At 39.0% G+C, this 22100-nt stretch overlaps 1 protein-coding gene across 2 annotated transcripts in view; it reads right to left on the reverse strand.

Moving 5' to 3' along the window:
• Nucleotides 1-1591: 1591 nt before the first annotated feature.
• LOC129527586 (serine/threonine-protein kinase SMG1-like) overlaps nt 1592-22100 on the reverse strand; it is a 32118-nt gene continuing 11609 nt past the window's right edge. Inside the window, exons 2-10 of one of the 2 annotated variants that reach the window (XM_063699537.1) lie at nt 16210-16373; nt 15470-15625; nt 11617-11753; nt 10262-10320; nt 8770-8983; nt 4934-5059; nt 4490-4555; nt 3463-3560; nt 1592-1738 (exon numbers count right to left, since the gene is read on the reverse strand). In XM_063699537.1, the coding sequence (XP_063555607.1) occupies nt 3528-3560; nt 4490-4555; nt 4934-5059; nt 8770-8983; nt 10262-10320; nt 11617-11753; nt 15470-15625; nt 16210-16373 (955 nt within the window). In that variant the 3' untranslated portion in view covers nt 1592-1738; nt 3463-3527. Of the gene's footprint in view, nt 1739-3462; nt 3561-4482; nt 4556-4933; nt 5060-8769; nt 8984-10261; nt 10321-11616; nt 11754-15469; nt 15626-16209; nt 16374-22100 lie in introns of both variants that reach the window. The other variant, XM_063699536.1, reaches the window with a different exon arrangement.

Here is a 22100-nt window from a genome sequence, read left to right on the forward strand (position 1 = left end):
GTGGCTCACACCAGTAGTCCCACCAACTACTTGAGAGGCTGAGGTGGGAGGATCACTTAAGCCTGGGAGGTCAAGGCTGCAGTGAGCCAAGATCGTGCCACTGCACTCCAGCCTGGGCAACAGAGACCATGTCTCCAAAAATAAAAAAAAAAGGGGGGGGGGGCGTGGAGGGGGAAGCATTCTTGGCCATGCACAGTGGCTCATGTCTATAATCCCAACACTTTGGGAGGCTGAGGTGGGAAGACTGCTTGAGGCCAAAAGTTCAAGACCAGCCTGGGAAACACTGAGACCCCATCTCTACAAAAATAAAAAATTAGCAGGAGCTATGCTGGGAGGATCACTTGAGCCCAAGAGATAGAGGCTGCACTGAGTCGTGATGGCACCACCCCACTTTAAAAAGAAAAAAAAAAAAAGCTGGGTATGGTGACACCCGCTTGTAGGGCTGAGTGAGGTGGGAAGTTCACCTGGGCCCAAGAGTTCAAGACTACAGTGAGCTATGATTGCACTACTACACTCCAGCCTGGGTGACAGAGTGAGGTTCCAGCTCCAAAAATAAATAAAAAAAATAAAAACCCCACCATTCTACCATTCTCAAAGGCCTAAAAGATCCTCATAAATCAATATACACCTATCCTATAAATTATGTCCCTTTTATGTCTGAATTAACGGCTTTTTATTTCAACTCTGTACAGTCTTCAAACAACCACCTTTTAGACATTAAAAATGAAGCAAAGATATTAAACCATTTTGAAACCATATCGGTTTAAAATACCGATATGCTGGTTTCATTTATCTTTAAGTTCTGACATTTCTGCTCAAGTACACAACTTACTATATAATCAATATCCTATTTTATTTAGCAACATGTTCAGCAAAAGTATATGCTCCTAAAAGCGAGTTTTATCCTAACGGTAAAATTTTCATCAGTTAGATTAAATTTTTTATGACTGTATCACACATGCTTCTTTCTCCTTATTCAAAGCAGAGTACAATGCCTGGGGTTCATTTCTTGTGTCTTTTCCACTGAACCCTCATTGGATGTGCTATATACAGTGCAGCTAATGTCTGAGGCTGCTGAAGTGTGGCAATCTAGCTACCTCATTTTTAATTTGTTTATGTTCTTTGATATCAGGCTATCAAAGAATATAAAGATACACAAGTTTTCATATGAGTTCCATCTTATGCTCAGAGAAGATTACTTTCTGAGGCTTCTCCTATAGTGTGCTATTCGTAATATGTTGAAAAACTAAAAGGAAACCCAATAATTTAAAAGTAAAATTATAAGAAATATTATTTAAAAATGAAAGAATAAGATTTAAAAATTCAGAGTGGCCTTTTGTCATGGGAGGGTAGGGGAGTTGGATGAAAGGAGGATGAGATATAACAGGATTCCCTGCTTTTCTGGTTATTTAAGAAAGCAGTCAGACAATATATACATATATACATACATACATACATGCTAAACAAATGAAGGATTAATAACAGTTCACCTGGTAAAGAGAAGCATTTACAATGTAAAACAATTTTATTTTTGAATGACACTTCAAATGCCCAAAAGCACTTACATCTGTTACGTATGCCTCAGTAATTGGAGGGCCCGAATTGGGCTGAGGCGTTCCCCAGTGCTCCTCACCACAGTACTAAATACCCGGAGAAGCGCAGCCAGCTTTGGTAATGACACTGATGGAGGAGGGACGTCTTCATCCACTGATTCCCCAGAGGCCACATGGCTGAGGTCCTAGATGTGAATTCACAGCATTCTTAATAAGTAGTACATTGTTTAAAAAAAAAAAAAAAAAACTCTAAAATATTTCAATCAATTCATTTTAGAATAGATTTTTAGGCTTTTAGAAAGAGAACTGTGGCCCATGAGAATATTCATGACTCTGAATATAAAAATGGGTTTTACCTAATTATTTCAAAAAGCCAACATTAAACCCAATAGACAACAAATTAAGGAAATAATCTCTTAAATCAACTCAGAAAGCTGTTGGGGAAAAATAAATTCTAGCACATATGCTCTAGTTATATGTAGGTATAAATGAAGACGGAAGCTTCTGCCACTCCTGAATTAGTTTTCGGCTAAAAATCTCATTCTAGGTATTCTTTGAGCCACTCAGCTCAACAGTAAGTCCTCCAAACCAAGAGCATGCACATGAAGAGCCAAGGGAGATCACAAGACCTGGTCTACAGATGTGTAACTGAAGAAGTACGATATATGAAAAGGACAAGATTCGCAAAAACTAGGATACTAGAACCATGTATACATCTACCTAAAATTAAGCACCAAAATAACAGAAGAGAATGAGATCTTAAGGATAACAAGGGGAAGCATCTCTACAAACTAGAATGTGTGGCTTATGAGAGGTAGATCAGCTTTAAACGTGGGCTGTGAAAAAAGACATTCTAGGTGTGGGGGCAAAGAAAAAACAACGCAGAAGCAAAACATTTCCTTGCTTTTCTAGGAAAGAGTAAACACATCAGTACAGCTAAAGGTACTGAATTCCTGTTGACTACAAGCAGCAAAGATGAAAAAAACAAGATGAGGCCAAAATCTTTATGGGCGCCTTGACTGGTTGATCTGAATAGGGGAGAAACACAAAGAGATTCAGATAAGAGATGGCACAGAGTTAAGCCATGACAGTGGGGCCAGAAAAGTCAAGTACCAGTAACAGAGGCTTCAGCAGCGCTCTTAAAGCTCCTATGCTATATTCGTACAGCCACAAAAGCTAGCTGAAGCCAAGGCTTGTCCTCCAAAGTACGATTCAAGATCTCCTGTACATATGTAAGAGGAAAATCTTTAGGAGCTTTTGGTGTTTTGTGTTTTTTTATAACACAACATCAATTTGCTTTAAGACTCTGAAGACTGGGAACAAAAAATAAAAATAAATAACAAAATATGTCTTTAGAAAAATACCAGCTACCGAGAGTATGTAAAGCTTTGCGAAATACGAAGCTTGCAACGTTTCTTTTAGTCTCTCCAGCAATTCTCCTGGTAACTTAAACACATCTGAAATAAATGTTTAAAATACTGACTGGGCACGGGGGCTCATGCCTATAATCCCAGCACTTTGGGAGGCCGACGCGGCTGGATCACCAGTGGTCAGGAGTTTGAGACCAGCCTGGCCAACATGGTGAAACCCCGTCTCTACTAAAAACACAAAAATTAGCTGGGCGTAGTGGCGGGCACCTGTAATTCCAGCTACTCAGGAGGCTGAGGCAGGAGAATCATTTGAACCCAGGAGGTGGAGGTTGCAGTGAGCTGAGATCGTGCCATTGCACTCCAACCTGAGTGACAGAGTGAGACTCCGTCTCAAAAAAAAAATTTTTTTCAAAATATTGCAATGGGCTTGTAATTTCTGCTTAAATGTCAGGAGGTCTGAGCCATTTTAAAATAAATCTAGCACAATTTAAGATTTTTTCTTAACCAAAATTTTAAGAAACAGCTTTCTATATACTCACCTCAGCATATGCTTCCATGTCTTCTAGAAACTGACCAAGAAGAGGCGTAGAAAATGCAAGATCAGCTACCCAAAATGGCTCCAAACTCTGCAACCACCCTTGGAATCACATAAGAAATTGTGAAAGGGTAGGGGGGAGAAAAAACACCAAAAAATCCAAATTAAAAAAATATAAGAGGCTTCTTTTAAAAAGTATCTGGTTTTCAAGCAGCATACCCTAAAACATGTCCTATATCATAAAATTAAGACTGCTAAACATGCTGATCACGATTAACCAATACCTCTTTAATTAATACCTCTTTAATTTCTGCAGAAATTAACAGGGAAATGTTATTTCCTTACTTTTTCAGTAAATTTCATATCTATATTGTCACTACACATGACTTAAGACTAAAATGCCACAATCTACCATTGGCCTGGCTAATCCCAGGGCCACATCTAACCATTAAAGGTGTATACTCATCTCCTCAGTGAAAATGAAACAGACCACTATCATCTGAATATCTTATTTTCAAAAGTTTATTATACCAAGTAAGTTACGAGAAACTATGACACTTGAAACAAGCTGAAATGTGCAAATGAGCCACGCTAGTCATTCACTTAACTCCAAAAAAATGGGAAACAAAACCATTTCTCATTTATGACAATTCTCCAAATTAACCCTGTATTTCCTTTTTTAAAAAAATAACCAGAAAAACAATGAAATGTGACAAATAACTTGGATCTTCCATTGTTCACGTCAGGGTATTGCCACTGCAATATATTCTTACCATATACTTTCCTACCAGTACAAACTACAAATAACTTGGCTAAGTCCTGTCTGTACTTACTCTACCCACCTACTAGTAATTTCCTCTGAAAATATATATTTAGCTAACAAGTCATGTTCATTTACAATAAAACATTTCTCTGAATTAGTTTTCTTGCATTATTAAGGAAATGGTATTGATAGATGGTCACTGGGGGACCACTGCTCCTCCCCGACAGTATTTAAATAACTGGTATAGGCTGCAAGACTTACCAGATACCTGCTGCGTGAGCGAAGGTTTCTGAGTATGATCTCTATGCCATCCAACTAATATACCAACTGTATCCTTCATGGAAACAAAGAGAGAGGGGGCCAATCATTTTAAGATATTACTGCCATTCACCTGCGGACCATTTCACAGCAAAAGATCCTAAAAGGAGCATCTATGTTCTACCTACTTGACATTCTAGAAACTTAGAAAGGGGAGAGGAGCAGGAAAATAAAAGAACTACATTTCTGACAACAATGAAATAGTTTATTTTCTTCAAATATTTTAAGGTACGAACGTCAGAAAGAAAAATGCGGCATTTAACCCTGGAACCTCAAATATCACTGATTATATTCAAAGGAGCAGAGGCATTGTTTTCCATCTGATTCCTCAGTTCCTCACACACACAACCATCCCCCTCACCCCATGATCTGAACAGCGGAATGAGGAACTCACCCTAAAATTAGTGCTGAAAATATGAGGGTAACATCGAGCCACCAAAAGAATGCACTTAACACATTTGCAAAGCAATTCTGGTGTATCCACATTTTCAAGAATTGACTGCAGGCTGGTCATTACAAGCTCAAAAATAAAAGTTACAAACCGTGAACATTCAACAAAATAGGGAGAAAACAAGCAAATTAGGTTCATTATTTACTAAGTGACTACATAAAAAACTGAGTATGAGACCAAGAAAAATAGATTCTGTAGTTTTAGTTAAAAAAAAAAAAAAGAATTGACTTGTAAATCCCAACTGCTTGGGAGGCTGAGACACAAGAATCGCTTGAACCCAGGAGGCAGAGTTTGCAGTGAGCTGAGATTGCACCGCTGCACTCCAGCCTGGGAAATACAGCCAGACTCCATCTCAAAAAAAAAAAAAATTAATAAATAAATAAAATCAATAAATTGAAAATATTTCGCTCCACTAAGCTGTTAAGCTAAAAACAAATACTGTTTTCTCTTCTTCAATGTTTGTTAATATTAGTCCTTTGACATCAGTTAACATTAGTCCTTAATAACATCTGTTTACAATATCCCTAAATGCTCTCTTTAAGATTCTACCTGTGATTAAATTTCAAATACAAAAAAGTAAAATAGATTTGGGAAACTTTTCTATAAAGTACAACAATTACTTTGCAATCCAAAATATAAAGCAAATTTTATATAATTTATGCTTCAGTATATTAGTACTTGCTTCATATTAAAATTAAGGAAGATCAGTATGGCACCACACATGAATAACATGCAGGCTCAGGTTACCATTATACATAAATTTTTAAAATAAATATATGGCAAAAATAAAATAATAAATAACTATTTGTCATTCCATTGAAAGAATATTTATTTTGCAGCTGTTAAAAAACATTTTTCCCTAAAAAAGGAAAAGCTGTGCTTTACATAGCAATCTTATAAAAGAAATGCTAGAATCAGAAAACCATCATTTTAGGCTGGGTGCAGTGGCTCACACCTGTAACCCCAGCACTTTGGGAGGACGAGGCAGGTGGATCACCTGAGGTCAGGAGTTCAAGACCAGCCTGGCCAGCATGATGAAACTCCATCTCTACTAAAAATATAAAAATTAGCAGAGCACAGTGGCACATGCCTGTAATCCCAGCTACTCAGGAGGCTGAAGCAAGAGAACTGCTTGAACCTGGGAGGCGGAGGTTGCAGTGAGCCGAGATCGTGCCACTGCCCTCCAGCTTGGACAATAGAGCAAGATTACGTCTCAAAAAAAAAAAAAAGAGAAAAAGAAAACCATTATTTTGCAATAGCCAATGTTATAATCTACACAGGCACAGACTATCAAGGCTAAAAATCATTTAAAAGACATCTTGGGGTAATTACAGAAATTTGAATATAGAACACATATGTAATAAAATTCATTTTCTTAGGTATGATTACAATATTCTTGTTATACAGAAGAAAAACCTTATTCTTGGGAGATGCATACTAAAACATTATGGGGTGAACTGTCATCATGTGTATGGTTTTCAGATGCTCAACAAAAGTGTGTGAGAAAATAAAACTGTGGCAAAATATTAGTAACTGGTAAATCTAGGTGAAGCATATATTATGAAATTATTATCGTATTTACAGGTATTTATTTTACAGGTGCATCTATCTTTCTATGAATGTGAGAATTTTCACAAGAGCTGGGAAAATGTTCATAATTATGCATGCAGAATAAGCCCAAGCTGGTGGCATTCTGTTCAGTTACAGGTAATTTTCTGAATCTTCCCTCAAATTTTTCTCAAACCTCTATAATCAAGGGGGAAAGTGTTTCATTTTGTTTTGCTTTTTTGAGACAGGGTTGCCTATAATGGAGTGCAGTAGCTTGACCATAGCTCACTGTAGCTTCAACCTCCCAGGCACAAGCAATCCTCCTGCCTCAGCCTCCAAGTAGCTGGGATTACAGGTGCATGCCACCATGCCCGACTTATTTTTTTTCCTTTTTTTTTTTTTTTTTTGTTTGATAGAAACAGGGTTTCACCATGTTGCCCAGGCTGGTCTCAAACTCCTGGACTCAGGCAATTCACCAGCCTCAGCATCCCACAGTGCTGGGGTTACAGGAGTGAGCCACCATGCCCAGTTAAAAATACATTTTTTATTTAAAAAAAAAAAAAAAAAGAACATTCCTTATATTTCCTTTATATTTTTTAAACTACATACCCAAAATAAAGCATATCAAAAACTGTAAAAAAAAAAAAAAAAAAAAAAAAAAAAACAAAACCCAATATCAGATATTCCAAACACAACAATACCATAATTTAATCACTTAAAATCTTACTCAAAACTAAATCAATGATCTTTTAGGCCAGGTGTGGTGGCTCATGACACTAATCACAGTACTTTGGGAGGCCGAGGCAGGAGGATCACTTGAGGTCAGGAGTTCAAGACCAGCATGGCCAACACAATGAAACCCTATCTCTACTAAAAATACAAAAATTAGCCAGGCTAATGGCACACTCCTGCAATACCAGCTACTCTGGAGACTGAGGCAGGAGAATCACTTGAACCTGGGAGGCAGAGGTTGCAGTGAGCCGAGATTATGCCACTGCACTCCAGGCTGGACAACAGAACAAGACTCTGCATCAAAAAAAAAAAAAAAAACGAATGATATTTTAATATATTCAGATACACAAATATGAAATAAAACTAAGTAGAGCTGGTATTCATTTACACATAATTATCTTATACCATTTGGAATAAGAATTTGGGGCACGTTAGCAAACCAAAAGGCTCAGAAAGAAGTTGTGATATTTAGTTCTTGTCTCCCTCTACAAATGCGAAGCACTCTTCTATCCGGCATTACTAGTGGAGTTCCTATTTTCAACTTTGCAAATCATTCTGTTCCTAAGCAATCTCAAAAAAAATATTTCTAAAAACCAAAGAGGAAAAAAAATTTTTTTTTTTTTTTTGAGACAGTCTGGCTCTGTCTCCCAGGCAATGGTGCAATCTCGGCTCACTGCAACCTCGGCCTCCCGGGTTCAAGCGATTCTCCTGCCTCAGCCTCCTGAGTAGCTGGGACTACAGGCGCGTGCCACCACGCCCGGCTAATTTTTGTATTGTTAGTAGAGACGGGGTTTCACCATGTTGGCCAGGATGGTTTCGATCTCTTGACCTCATGATGTGCCCGCCTCGGCCTCCCAAAGTACTGGGATTACAGGCATGAGCCACCGCGCTTGGCTGAGGAAAAAAAATCTTAAAACTAACTTATTTCAAATCTAACTTCAACGTGTATCTTTTTTTTTTTTTTTTGAGACAGAGTCTCGCTCTGTCGCCCAGGCTGGAGTGCAGTGGTGCGATCTCGACTCACTGCAAGCTCCGCCTCCCAGGTTCACAGCATTCTCCTGCCTCAGTCTCCCAAATAGCTGCGACTACAGGTGCCCGCCACCACGCCCGGCTAATTTTTTTTGTATTTTTAGTAGAGATGGGGTTTCACTATGTTAACCAGGATGGTCTCGATCTCCTGACCTCATGATCCGCCTGCCTCAGCCTCCCAAAGTGCTGGGATTACAGGCGTGAGCCACCACGCCCGGCGTGTAAGCCAATTTTTTAGAAGAAATCTCTCCCTCTCTCTCCACATATATGCATATATGTATGTAGCACTGATCCTTGAACAGTGTATCCTTTACTCAAACTGAGAAAGAGGAATTTTTAAAACATATTTCCTATCAGTAGATAACCCCTATTCTATGTTTCCCTTCTTCAAGCTCCCCTCCAAGGACATGTGTTAAAGGGACAATTTTCTTCCCAAGTACATCATGCATTTTTTCCCCCTTCATTCTTACCTGCATTACAGATGAAAAGGCTTTCTTTTCTCCTACAGTCTCTAGTGCTTTGTAGGTGGCACATAAGTAGAGGAGTTTAACTTCATCTTTTGCAGATGAGCTAAATTTGCTAAAAATCCACTTGAAGATCTTCTCAGCCTCATAGCTCAGAGAAGCACAAAGAAGGCTGAGACAGCAAGCTCCCTCCTGTCTCAACTCCTGAAGCAATTTGCTACTCTGTTTATTTTAATGCAAACAAAAAACACACACAAAAGGCTTAAGTTTTCTATGATGACACGAGTAATACATCTTACAAAAGAATGTCTTAAGTGGTTTTTTAAATTTCTATTCAAACTACATAAAAGGTTGAAATTTTCTCCACTCTAAATACTACATTCTGTCTAGCCTGCATTGCCCTCAAGTATCTGTCTGACATTACTTTCTTTTTACAAAATCAATTATTTACAAACAGTGAGGGAAGGCCCAAAAATGCTAAATTCCGTCTCAAACTGTATTAAATAACTCTCAGAAAAGGGCAGCAACAAATAATTAGATAAAACACTCTATACATAACTACATTCTACATAATATCCAATATGTAATGACTATAAAATAAAAAATGGTAATAGTTAAATACAGAAACTTAAAAGGATAACAGTAATGATTTACATAGAACTTTAATAAGTAACTCTATAAAACAAAACCATCAAAAGGCACTAAGGTTTATGACCAGCTGAGATAAATTTTGGGTACTTGCCAACACTGCAAATCTTTGGGAATCACCATAACAAAAAATGACCACACACCTCTGGAGACTCTAATAGCCAGAGAATATATGGTTTGGATCCACTCTTACCCAAAGAAGGAAATTCCTTTTTACCTCTATTCTCTAAGCAGTTTCAAATTCTCTAGTTTACAAAAACTAATTTTATTCTTCACGCCTGCATCAAGAGTTTATGCCATTCCATAAGTCAAGACTCAGTTATCCAGTGAGACTAGCAAATTAAAAAAATAAAATATTCCAGCCAGGCACGGTGGCTCATGCCTGTAATCCCAACACTTTGGAAGGCTAAGGTGGGTGGATCACCTGAGGTCAGGAGTTCCAGACCAGCCTGGCCAACATGGTGAAACCCTGTCTCTACTAAAAATACAAAAATTAGCTGGCAGTTGTGGTGCACGCCTGTAGTCCCAGCTACTCGGGAGGCTGAGGCAGGAGAATCACTTGAACCCGGGAGGTGGAGGTTGCAGTGAGCTGAGATCGCACCACTGCACTCCAGCCTGGGCGACAGGGTGAGACTCCGGCTCAAAAAATAAATATTCTTTTCAAGTGGATTCCATTTGTATTCAACCGTAATTAACACATAATTAATGCAGATAAAAATGACAAGACCCACTGAAATGTCAATAAATGTTCATAAACAAAGCCAGTGGGTTTGTCTTCTTGTGTATTGTTAAGTAATTTCTAAAAATATATTTTAAAGTCATTTAAACCGAACCATTATTAGTTACTTACCTTTCATTAAGCACATCATGTACAGCAGCCAAGATATTATCCAATTGTTTAACTAGTACCTTGAAAAGAAAACACATTTAGAAAAACTTCAAATTCCTAAACTTTTAAGAATAGCATTGTGTACTTTTTTACTTGTCTTCCCCTCCAAATTCTAATTCAACAGTACTTTACTTTCTTTATTATTCCCACTCCCCAATGAGCAAGTATCAGGAATGTCATGTTTCCTTTCAGCCTATGAAAGAAATTCACCCACTGGAAACATAGAGCTGTGATCATCAACAAAAAAATAAACTCAAAAAGCTTGTTTCATTTACTTTGAAATCCATTTGAAAAATTGACTGACGGATGGAGGGATAGATGGAGAGATATGTGACAAGGCAGTATTTAGGGTAAAATGTTAACGACGAAAATTAGATGATGGGTTTAACAGATTCAACGTCAAATTCTTTCAACTTGCTATATATTTGAAACTACTCATAATAAAATTTGGAAGGAGGAGAAACTTGCTTTGATCCAAGTGTCATCTGCCTCACTAGACCATTTTCATTAATTTTCTCCTGCTCATTGTCAAGTTCTTTTTTTTTTTTTTAAGATGGAGTTTCACTCTTTTCGCCCAGGCCAGAGTGCAATGGCGTGATCTCAGCTCACTGCAACCTCCATCTCCTGGGTTCAAGCGATTCTCCTGCCACAGCCTCCCATGTAGCTGGAATTACGGTCATGTGCCACCACGCCCAGCTTATTTTGTATTTTTAGTAGAGATGGGGCTTCACTATGTTGGGCAGGCTGGTATCCAACTCCTAAACTCAGGTGATCCGCCCACCTTGGCCTCCCAAAATGCTGGGATTACATGCATGAGCCACCACACCTGGCCCATATCAAGTTCTTAATTGGTGTAAAGAAAGTGAAGAAAAAAATTTAACCCTTCCTATACTTTGTTACATTTCTGTTGTTGTTTTAAGAGACAAGGACTCCCTCTGTCGCCCAGGTTGACATGCAGAGGTGTGATCATATCTCACTGCAACCCTGAATTCCTGGGCTCAAGTGATTCTTCCACCTCAGCCAGGTGTAGTGGCACATGCCTGAAGTCCCAGCTACTCAGGAGGCCACAGCGGGAGGATAGCTTGAATCCAGGAGTTTGAGACTGCAGTGAGCTATGATTGTGCCACTGCACTCCAGCCTGGGCGACAGAGCAAGATCTTGTCTTTAAGAAGAAAAAGAAATTACATATTAGAGAGCATTAAGTTCTTGATCATCATAACACAGACTTTCCCCATTCTTAAACTACTCAAGGTAGCATTACCTAGTTTATTATGGAAACACAAAAATCCTCATATTTCCAAACATACTATACTTACCAGCTTATTTTCTGGTTGCTGAATAAATTCTTTCAACTGCTTTACAGTAGCCAGTCTTCGGTCTCGGTCGTTTTCCCGGGTGATCCTCTGAAGAAGATTTGACAGTCGAGACTCATCACAATAAGACATCGATCTCTCTGTGAATATATAAACATTTTGTTGTCCACTGAGTATAAATAAGCAAAGGAATTTTTAAATTTTTAAAATTAAAAATTATTTAAATAATAATTAAATTACTATGGTGGCTCATGCCTGTAATCCCAGTACTTTGGAAGGCGGGTAGATCACATGAGTTCAGGAGTTTGAGACCAGCCTGGGCAACATGGTGAAACCCTGTCTCCACAGACACACAAAAAATTACATAAACTAGCCAGCCAAGGTGGTGTGCACCTGTAGTCCCAGCTACTCGGGAGGCTGAGGCAGGAGAATCACTGGAGCCCGTGAGGCGGAGGTTGCAGTGAGCCGAGATCACCCCATTGCACTCCAGCCTGGGTGACAGAGCAAGACCCTCTCTCAAAAATAAAATTACATCAAAAGTCACAGTCCACTGGTCAATAAAAGCTCAGGGAATATAGGTCCTATCGCTCTTTTGTTAACTCTGTATTCCAGATCCCAGCAGAGTGCCTGGCACATAACAGACCCTCAAAAAAATATTTGCTGAAGGAAACGAGAAATGAATAATCCTAGGCCAACTGAACACCTCATTCCAGAGGACTGGCTGGGAGAGAAAAAAGAAAGGCCTTAGTAACAACTTTCTTTGGGTCCATTCCAAACTGTTTTCAACATGCAGGTAAAGAGCCTGGGTGTAGGTAAATTAAACAACTTCCAAGGGGTACGGATAAAGTCTCAATCGAGTAAAAACAGGACATAGGCTTCTACTTATCATCTAGGTATCCCACTGGAGGAAAGCCTCTTATTCACATTATCATCATTTCCCTGGGATGAAGTTTTGGGGAGCCATAATCACATATTTAGTCCAACAAATGTCTAATTATTATCTACCACATGCAAGGCATGCCTCCACTAGAAAGGTAGCAAACCACAACTTTTCTCCCCTTATTTTTTAATCACAAGAACAAGCAAACAATAGTGAATACTATTAGCATATTAACGATGCTTTTAAAAACTAGATTTTTGCTGGGCGAGGTGGCTCTTGCCTGTAATTACCCAGCACTTTGGAAGGCCAAGGCAGGCAGATCACTTGAGCCCAGGAGTTCGAGACCAGCCTTGGCAACATGGTACAACCCCATCTCTACGAAAAATACAAAAATTAGCTGGGCACAGTGGCACATGCCTGTAATCCCAGCTACTCAGGAGGCTGAGGTGGGAGGATCGCTTTAGCCTGGGAAGCAAAGGTTGCAGTGAAATCACACTAGCGCATTCCAGCCTGGGTGACAGAGCGAGACTGTCTCAAAAAACAAAACAAAACAAAAAACTCAATTTTTGCAAAACATTTTCAACTGTGCTATTTACCATAATTAGCCAATACATACGTAAACAACAAATCACAAAGGGTCTGACAGTTTCATTTCTAAGGTATGAGAAAAAATTGATAATAAAAGAAACCAGAAGGCTGGGCATGGTGGCTCACACCTGTAATCCCAGCACTTTGGGAGGCCAAGGAGGGCAGATCACGGGGTCAGGAGTTTGAGACCTGCCTGGCCAACATGGTGGAACCTCGTCTCTACTAAAGATACAAAAAATTAGCCGGGCGTGGTGGCACGCTCCTGTAATCCCAGCTACTCGGGAGGCTGAAGCAGGAGAATCACTTTAATCTGGGAGGTGGAGGCTGCAGTGACCTGAGATCGCGCCATTGCACTCCAGCCTGGGTGACAGGGAGATACTCCATCTCATAAATAAATAAATAAATAAATAACTACAAGGGGAACAACACACACTGGATCCTTTTGGAGGGTGGGGGGTGGGAGGAAGGAGAGGATCAAGAGAAACAACCAATGGGTACCAGGCTTAATACCTGGGTGATAAAATAATCTATACTACAAACCCTCATGACACAAGTTTACCAGTGTAACAAATCTGCACTTGTATCCTGAATTTAAGTTAAAAAAAAAAAAAAAAAAGAAACTACAATGTCTGAGAGAAGAATAGGATTTTTACAAATCCCTAGCCCATAGAGTATTTCAATAAGGACAGATACCAAAAATGTCATCAAGTTACCAGCTGGGAAATTAGGCTCTACTTACAATTCTGTCACTAGCAAACTACATGACCCTGAGCCTTTGAAGAAGAGGAATTCTTTACTGAACTACTTTAGAGTCGCTGTTTAGCTTCTATAATATCATAAGTCTAAGGCTTCAAACACTCTATTTTAACAAACAGCATACATAGCCTTTGAATTCATTCCACTTGTGAAAACATAAAAAGAAATCAGTTTTTTAAAAGTTATATACCAACAATAAAAGCTACAGGCACAAAGATTTTCACCAAGATACACGAAGCACACACACAGTATAAAAAAAAAAAAAAAGTCAAAAACTAAATGTCCAAAAAGTAATTACATCTGACAAAGCCCATAACTCAGCTTTACCGATAAATTTCTCTTTAAGGAAAAAAATTATCATCACCTCTAATCCTCTGAACTTTCTTTTTTGTTGTTGTTTTTTTGAGACGGAGTCTCGCTCTGTCGCCCAGGCTGGAGTGCAGTGGCGTACTCAGCTCACTGCAAGCTCTGCCTCCCGGGTTCACACCATTCTCCTGCCTCAGCCTCCCGAGTAGCTGGGACTACAGGCGCCCGCCACCGCGCCCAGCTAATTTTTTGTATTTTCAGTAGAGACAGGGTTTCACCGTGTTAGCCAGGATGGTCTCGATCTCCTGACCTCGTGATCTGCCCGTCTCGGCCTCCCAAAGTGCTGGGATTACAGGCGTGAGCCGCTGCACCCGGCCAATCCTCTGAACTTCCAAGGCACTCACCTATACAGTGAGGCTACGTCATAAGGCAGAAATGCTATCAGTGTATTTAACTTTAGAAAAGTGCCCACTCAAGGCAGGGCCCGGCGGCTCACGCCTGTAATGAGCACGTGTGATCACTTGAGGTCAGGAGTTCGAGACCAGCCTGGCCAACATGGTGAAACCCTGTCTCCACTAAAAATGCAAAAATCAGCTGGGTGTGGTGGCATGCACCTGTAATCCCAGCTACTTGGGAGGCTGAGGCACGAGAATCACTTGAACCTGGGAGGCGGAGGTTGCAGTTAGCAGAGATTGCAGCACTGCGCTCCAGCCTGGGTGACAGAGCAAGACTCTGTCTCAAAAAAATATATTGAAAACAACAACAACAAAAAAACCAGAAAAGTACCCACTCTAGGGGGCGGGGGGAAGGAGAGCATCAGCAAGAATAGCTTAATGGATGCTGGGTTTAATACCTAGATGATGGGATGATCTGGGCAGCAAACTACCATGGCACACGTTTACCTACATAACAAACCTGTACATCCTGCACATGTACCCTGAACTTAAAAAAAAAAGACAGAAAAGTACCCCCTCTCTATATATATCTATATCCTCCACAGGCCCAAGAGTTCAAGGACTTGCTGTAGTAGGAGCCTACTATGCACTATACCTTCAATATCCACGATAATTGGGTAAACCTTTTCTGTAAGATCTTACTTATCCAGTCTTCTAATCTTGTTTTAAGAGAATTCTCTTTTAAAATGTACTATAGCCTTTCTAGTGGGAAATTAACAATTCACAGGAAAAGAATGTAAACAATTTTTACCTGCACAGTAGACTAATCAACTTATGCTTTTGCAAGGCATTAGTAAGAGGCATCCAGAATAAGAGGAGATACAAGTCTTTGGAAGGTGTATGTGATTGGTCCCCGTTTTCCCAGCCTTACCCTGTGATTTCCTCATGTCTTTGGTGGCTAAAGCACAACTGCCATGCTGAACACTGGTGAACTCAGGGCTGGTCACATTGTTAACCCTCAGCTCTTGCCCCAACGACTTCCGACCATAAGTATTTTCCCCAGATCCTCCATTGACACTGTAGCCACCTACAAACAGCCACGTGTACGTCATTTAAATATGACTGTTCGTTTCATTCAGTCAATTTCCTGATAGTTCAGGATCTTATTACTCAATCTGCAGCTCAACCAGCCTTTGCTTCTCCTACCTTTTTCCTGTACTGTCTGCCTTGAAAATCATTTTGATTTCTTTTAATACACCTTTGAAGTTAAATTAATTTTATTTTGATCCCTTCATTGGAAAATAAGCAAAGAAATGAAAACTAAATTAAATCAAATTTTGCACCTTGTTTTAAAACTTTCTTGAAGTTTAGAGACAGTAGCCAAGAGGAACTTCAACCTTAGCTAAATATTTTTGAAAATAAAAACAAAAATAGTATTGTATCTTTTTTGTAAGAAAACTGCATTGATGAATTATGTATGGAAAAATTTTAAATTTTAAAAATAATAAAGTGGATAAACGTCCTATGAAGTTTTCAGAAATAACACTGCATTTGTTATTCATATTTTAAATATATTAGAAGAAAGCGAGAAAGTTGGGGGTGTAAGAAGGCAGGAAGGTGGGATAGGTAGGTTCAAAAAACATGCTTGTAGCAATAAGAAAATATATATACCCTTTTCGTCATTCTGTATGTCAGCGTGGACTCTGGTATCATCGGGCCTTTGCCGAGACACCACAGCTGAATTTGAAGGTTGCAGTCCGTAAGAGGAAGAACCACCTCTATCTCTGGATGAAGAATATTTTAAATTACCTGGGTCGGCTGATGCACTATCAGTTCTATAAAAAGAGAAAAGTTTAAGATTAGAACTTTAAATAACAAATAAATCTTTCTTTAAACAAGCCTCTCTTCTCCCAAATTTTACATTTAACCATTACTATTGTATTTAGTGTAATATGTACTATACATTATATGTAAGCACTCAGCCGTCCAATAAGAAGTCTTTCACTGGGAAGAGATTCTCAATGGATGAAATGCCAACTTTTCAGTCTCTTCTACTGTTCTAAAGACCCATTCAGAAATATGAATCACTACTGGGATTAGGGTGACTTTGCTGGTTTTAGCATTGAAAGTCTCCTGTCCCAGGCAAAACAGGACAACTGGTTACTCTGGTCCAGTGTTCTCCTCACATGACTTGATAATAAGAATAATTCTTTCTAAATTCTCCCCCATGGAGAGGGTTAATCAGTCAAAACATTTCAGCCTTTCCTGTCATAAAAATAAAAAACACTGGCAGCATGTCAGGGACGGGCAATGTCTTACCAAGTTATTTTCTAAGTACTGATTAGGTACTGTAGTATTGAAGACCCCATTGAAGATGCCTTAATTGTAAAGAGTAGCAATCAAAATTTTAAAAAGTAAAAAAGAAGACATTTTAAGAAAATAAAAGGTATCAGAAATGCAATAAAGTTATATCGGAAAGTTGTAGTTCGTAATCTATTTAAAATTCAGGTACTGTTTAGAATAATACCTGATGCTTATTAGTAAACAAGTAGGGTACAGCCAAGGGTAAAAGTGTGTCCTCATCTAAGTATCTGCTCTACGCTTCAACTGCCTCATAAGTAAAACAGAGCTGAGTTACAAGACTTCTCATGAGTGTTACTCTTTCAGCCATCAATCATAAACTATCAAGAAAGAAGACAACAAAATAATCTGTTATAGCATATGAAAAATCCAAGTAAGTTCTTCCCCTACTGATTTTCTCCTGAGAGGAACAACTTTGAGGAAAAAAAAAAAAAAAGAAAAAGAAAATCACTTCTATGATATTTACTAAAAATGCTTTCTCAACCTTTTAGAACCTGAATCTTTTAGAAAAGTTTAGGACACTGGCAAGGCCAGAAACTAACCTATTCCTCTACACTTTGCCCCTCCCTCTATGGTGTAAAAGTGACAGCAGTGTTTATATACTGTATATATTTCGTTTAGAGTTTATTAGTCTTTCCTTGCTCCCAAAAATACTAAACATAAAACTTTGCATGAGCTCAATCAGTTGGACACCTTGATCTGCACTTACTGCAATCACTGTTAATACAGAATGCAGACAATAGGTCCAATTAAACTTGGATATCTAACTGGTACAAGTCATTACTTATAAAGGATCTCAATCTGCAACTTCATGAAATTCAAAACCTAGCATACTAAAATGACTAAGGCTCCATAAGGAGTATCTTCTAATATTCAGAGTTCATTTATTCATAAAGCTAAGTACTTCGAACATAAGGGAAAATAAAATCTATGGAATTTCAAGAAAAATGTACGAGAATATTTTCTGAGTACACTAAGTCTATAAGCATTAAAATATTAACTCAATGGACCATAACTTTTTTAAACTAATGAAAAGACATTCCTTAGGTACCTAAAAATAGCACATTTAACATGCGTCTATATAAATCATAGCATACCATTACTTTCTGAAAGGAGACTGAAACGTAAGAGAGCTTATTATCTTTTCTGACAGGGTTTGAACTTTATATGTATGCCACAGTAAGCTCTTATTAGATGAGCGAATAAAATAAGCACTTGACTAATTCAGAAACACAAAGATAACTGAAGTCTGCCAATATTTAAACATATCTTCACTTCCTGTTTTCATCATGTTTACTTATCTCCTACACTACCTTTACTATTAAGAGTTAAATGTTTGTATCATTTTCTGGTGACACAGTAGTACCATAAGGCAGCAGAGAATACAAGTTAAAAAAAGATCTGGGCTCAAATCCCAGCTCCAGCACTGAAAAGTATGTGTGCCTTTGCACAAATTACTTGATCTCCAAGCCTTGGTTGTCTCTTGCGTAAAATGAGGATGATACCTATCTGACATGTAAGGTTGTTGTGAGGCTAAAATAAGATAACGAATTATAAAGAAACATTTAGTTTGCAGGGTATGTTAAAAGTTGTTATGACCATAATACAAAATAAACTCAGTTTCCAGTCTAAAAGACAATGTACAAACAGTTCATGAGTATATGAATATAATCAAGACAAGTTTTTACAGTCAATATAGAGCAACTTAAATACTTCACTGAAGAAAGCAGGTAATCTGTTGCGACCAACAATGTGTTTCCAACTAGGAAGCATCTGATTTCAAACTAAACTGTAAAACCAGGAGCCGCTTCCCCATTGGTTAGAAATAAGGTTTCTAAATCCCCTAAGTTATGAACACTGAGAATTTTTTTCCCAAAAAAATTTTGTGTTTTCAGAAATATAACCAAAAAAGCCTAACTGGAATAGAGCCACTGTCTCAGAAATACCTAAAAACTCCCTAGTTGCCAAATTATTTTAATACAAATTGATCAAAGCATCCCCAACCAGAACTCAGGTTGTAAGCATTCTGAACCTAAAAGCACAAAATGGTTTAGCATTTATATGAAATTTCTATTTTTATACAATCTTGACTGCTTAGGTTTCAAAAAATGTCAATGTCAGGCTGTTAGCACCAACAAGATCATCCCAGTCCAATAAATAGAAAACTGTTAAAGAACGGAAATGAGCACTTAAAATGAGGCAATCAAAGCCACAAAATAGAAATTGCAGATTTGAACTCCCAAGAAGCAGGCATAAATGTTAGGCTAGTTAGTTAGAAGAGCTGAAAGGGATATCATCTGCCAGAATTAGTGTCTCAATTTAGTGAAAAAAGAAAATCTATCTGTTAAGTCTAAGAATCCTAGCAAGGATCCAAAAATACCTCCACGGCCCCTTTAATATTCTAAAAATATCATGGAGAGAAAAAAAAAGAAATGCATAAATTTCCCCAAAACGATCAAACTGAAGTTAAAGCCTGATGTACATGCCACATGAGAGGTAAGTTTCTAAAGCTCATACCTCAAAAATCGCATACTGTATAATATGGAGCCTTTGTGATGTTTTGCATCAAGTCAATCTGTAAGACAGTAGTTACAATATTAGTGAAGACAGTGGGTTAAAACATTTGTTGTTCAAACATGGAGCAAATATCATTCATGAGTTAGGTGCCTTTAGTTGAACTATGGTCCCATTAGGGTTCATACATTAAAGCAAAAATTGAAGTGGAAAGCCACTCTGTGCCTTACAGGATAAAGAGGCTTAATGTGGCAACCAAAAAAATTTTAGTACATAAGAGAATTTAAATGTTAACTATAACATACAAATCACATGCAAATATAGTTACCACTTATTTTAGTTACCTATTCTCAATATACAGAAAAATGCCATAAATCTAGGAGGCCATTCATTTCAAATGACCGGAATCCTTAGACCTCACATCAACAATCCACCATGTGCTGGGGATGGTATCTCCTGACTAAATGTAGCCTTGCGGTCCATTCTCATTAAGTATTAGAGAGAAAAAGAGAGAGAGCGTCATCTCTGGAAAGTGTGAAGTCAGGGAATTCCCTACTAGGAAGCATTTCCATAAAGCACCCCAAAATGACTTGATGCAAACACCACACCTAGTGGTGTCACTGGAGTAAGCATCATATTACTTCAAATTGCTTTTACCTAGGTTTATTAAGGGATTTTGCTCTCATGGTGAGATCTAATTTGCAATGGATATAAACCAGGAAATGAGATTTGCACTAAAGCCAATGAAGTAGGAATGTACTTATTCTCTAAAGCAGCAAAGATAGTCTCACTGTCACAGAGCAGTAATAGGATATGTTGCTTTCCATACTGATGGTTAATACCACTTGGAAATGATTTACCCTTCAAAAATAAATTCAAGGTTTTCCCCTGCAATGCCTCTCTGGATTCAAACATGCTTTAATGAGGAATAAGAGAAAGGGTGAAACTATGAATAACCCTGGGCCTTGTATCATTACATTAGAAACACTGCTCTAAATATGAGTCTATGGCTAAAATATTAATTTGAGAGGCTCAGGGAATTTATTATACAAATCTCTTCTTGCAGAGAACTTTAAGTTCAAATTTAATAAAACAAAACAAAACCATTCCATGTCAAAATTGTAAATGAGTATGCATCAGTTTTGCAATACCGAAATATTAAATTAATATAATTTATTGGTAAAACTAGCTTAGCTACCTAAGTATTAAGTGTCTATAATAACCAAATCTTAATTATCCATTTATGGGTGATTTGTTTCCTTTTTTGAGACAGGGTCTCACTCTGTCACCCAGGCTGGAGTGCACTGGCATGACCATAGCTCACTGCAGCCTCGACCTCATGGGTGCAGCCTCGACCTCATGGGTTCAGCCTCTCAAACAGCTGGGACCACAGGTGCATGTCACTCCATTTAGCTAATTTTTTATTTTCATGTTTTTTGGAGACAGGTGTCTGATTATGTTGCTCAGGCTGCTCTCAAATTCCTGGACTCAAGCAATCCTCCCACCTCAGCCTCCCAAAATGCTAGGATTAGAAGCATGAGTGACCACATCTGGACTGTCACCAATTTTTAACTGTCTGTCAACTAAACAGCCAATATAGACTGATAAAATATACTTAACTATTGTAAAATTGTAAAGAATTGTATCTTCACCAAGGAGAGGTCTGGCTTTTACCTGTGAATTCTGGAAGGTAATCTCTAAACTCTTGAAATGTCATACCTAATAAGAGGGTCCTGGCCAGGAGCAGTGGCTCACACCTGTAATCCCAGCACTTTGGGAGGCCAAGGCGGGCAGATCGCTTGAGGTCAGGATTTTGAGACCAGCCTGGCCAGCATGGTGAAACCTGTCTCTACTAAAAATACAAAAATTAGCCAGGCATGGTGACGGGCACCTGTAATAATCCCAGCTACTCAGGAGGCTGAGGTTTCAGTGAGCTGAGATCATGCCACTGCACTCCAGCCTGGGCAACAGAGCAAGACTATCTCCAAAAAAAAGGAGGGGGGTGGCGGTGGGGGGAAGGTGTCCTTGTTCATCTGGGGGCTTTAGGCCACAGCAGAGTCTAATAATGCGGCTTATGGTGGGGGCTTTGAGTCACATGGATCAGCTTGGCCTCCAGTGGGGCTGGAGACTAAGGTTAGCCACATGGGCATGCAACCATGGAACCCCAGTAAAAACGTTGGACATAAAAAATAGAGTGAGCTTCCCTGGTTGGCAATAATCCATGAGTATGGTCGCACACCAGTGCCACCAGGAAGGTGTCATTTTTCACAACTCTACAGGGACAGGACAATTCGAAACTCCAACATTTGGAACTTCCCCGAACTCTGCCCTATGCACCTCTACCCTTGGCTCGTTCTAATCTGAATCCCTAAACTGCAATAAACTCTAACCATGGGTATGAGAGCTTTCAATGAGTTCTAGTGAGTCCTCCTGGCAAATCATCCAACCTAAGAGTGGTCTTGGCCAGGCACAGTGACTCAAGCCTGTAATCCCAGCACTTCGGGAGGCCCAGGCAGGCGGATCACTTGAGCTCAGGAGTTTGAGACCAGCCTGGCAATATGGTGAAACTGTCTCTAAAAAATATAGAAAAACTAGCCAGGCGAGGTGCTGTGCGCCCATAGATCCAGCAACTCAGGTGGCTGAGGTAGGAGGACTGCCTGAACCTGGGAGGGAGGAGTTCAGGGCGC

Source organism: Gorilla gorilla, chromosome 18 (assembly GCF_029281585.2).
Source record: "Gorilla gorilla gorilla isolate KB3781 chromosome 18, NHGRI_mGorGor1-v2.1_pri, whole genome shotgun sequence".
Lineage (NCBI taxonomy): Eukaryota > Metazoa > Chordata > Mammalia > Primates > Hominidae > Gorilla > Gorilla gorilla.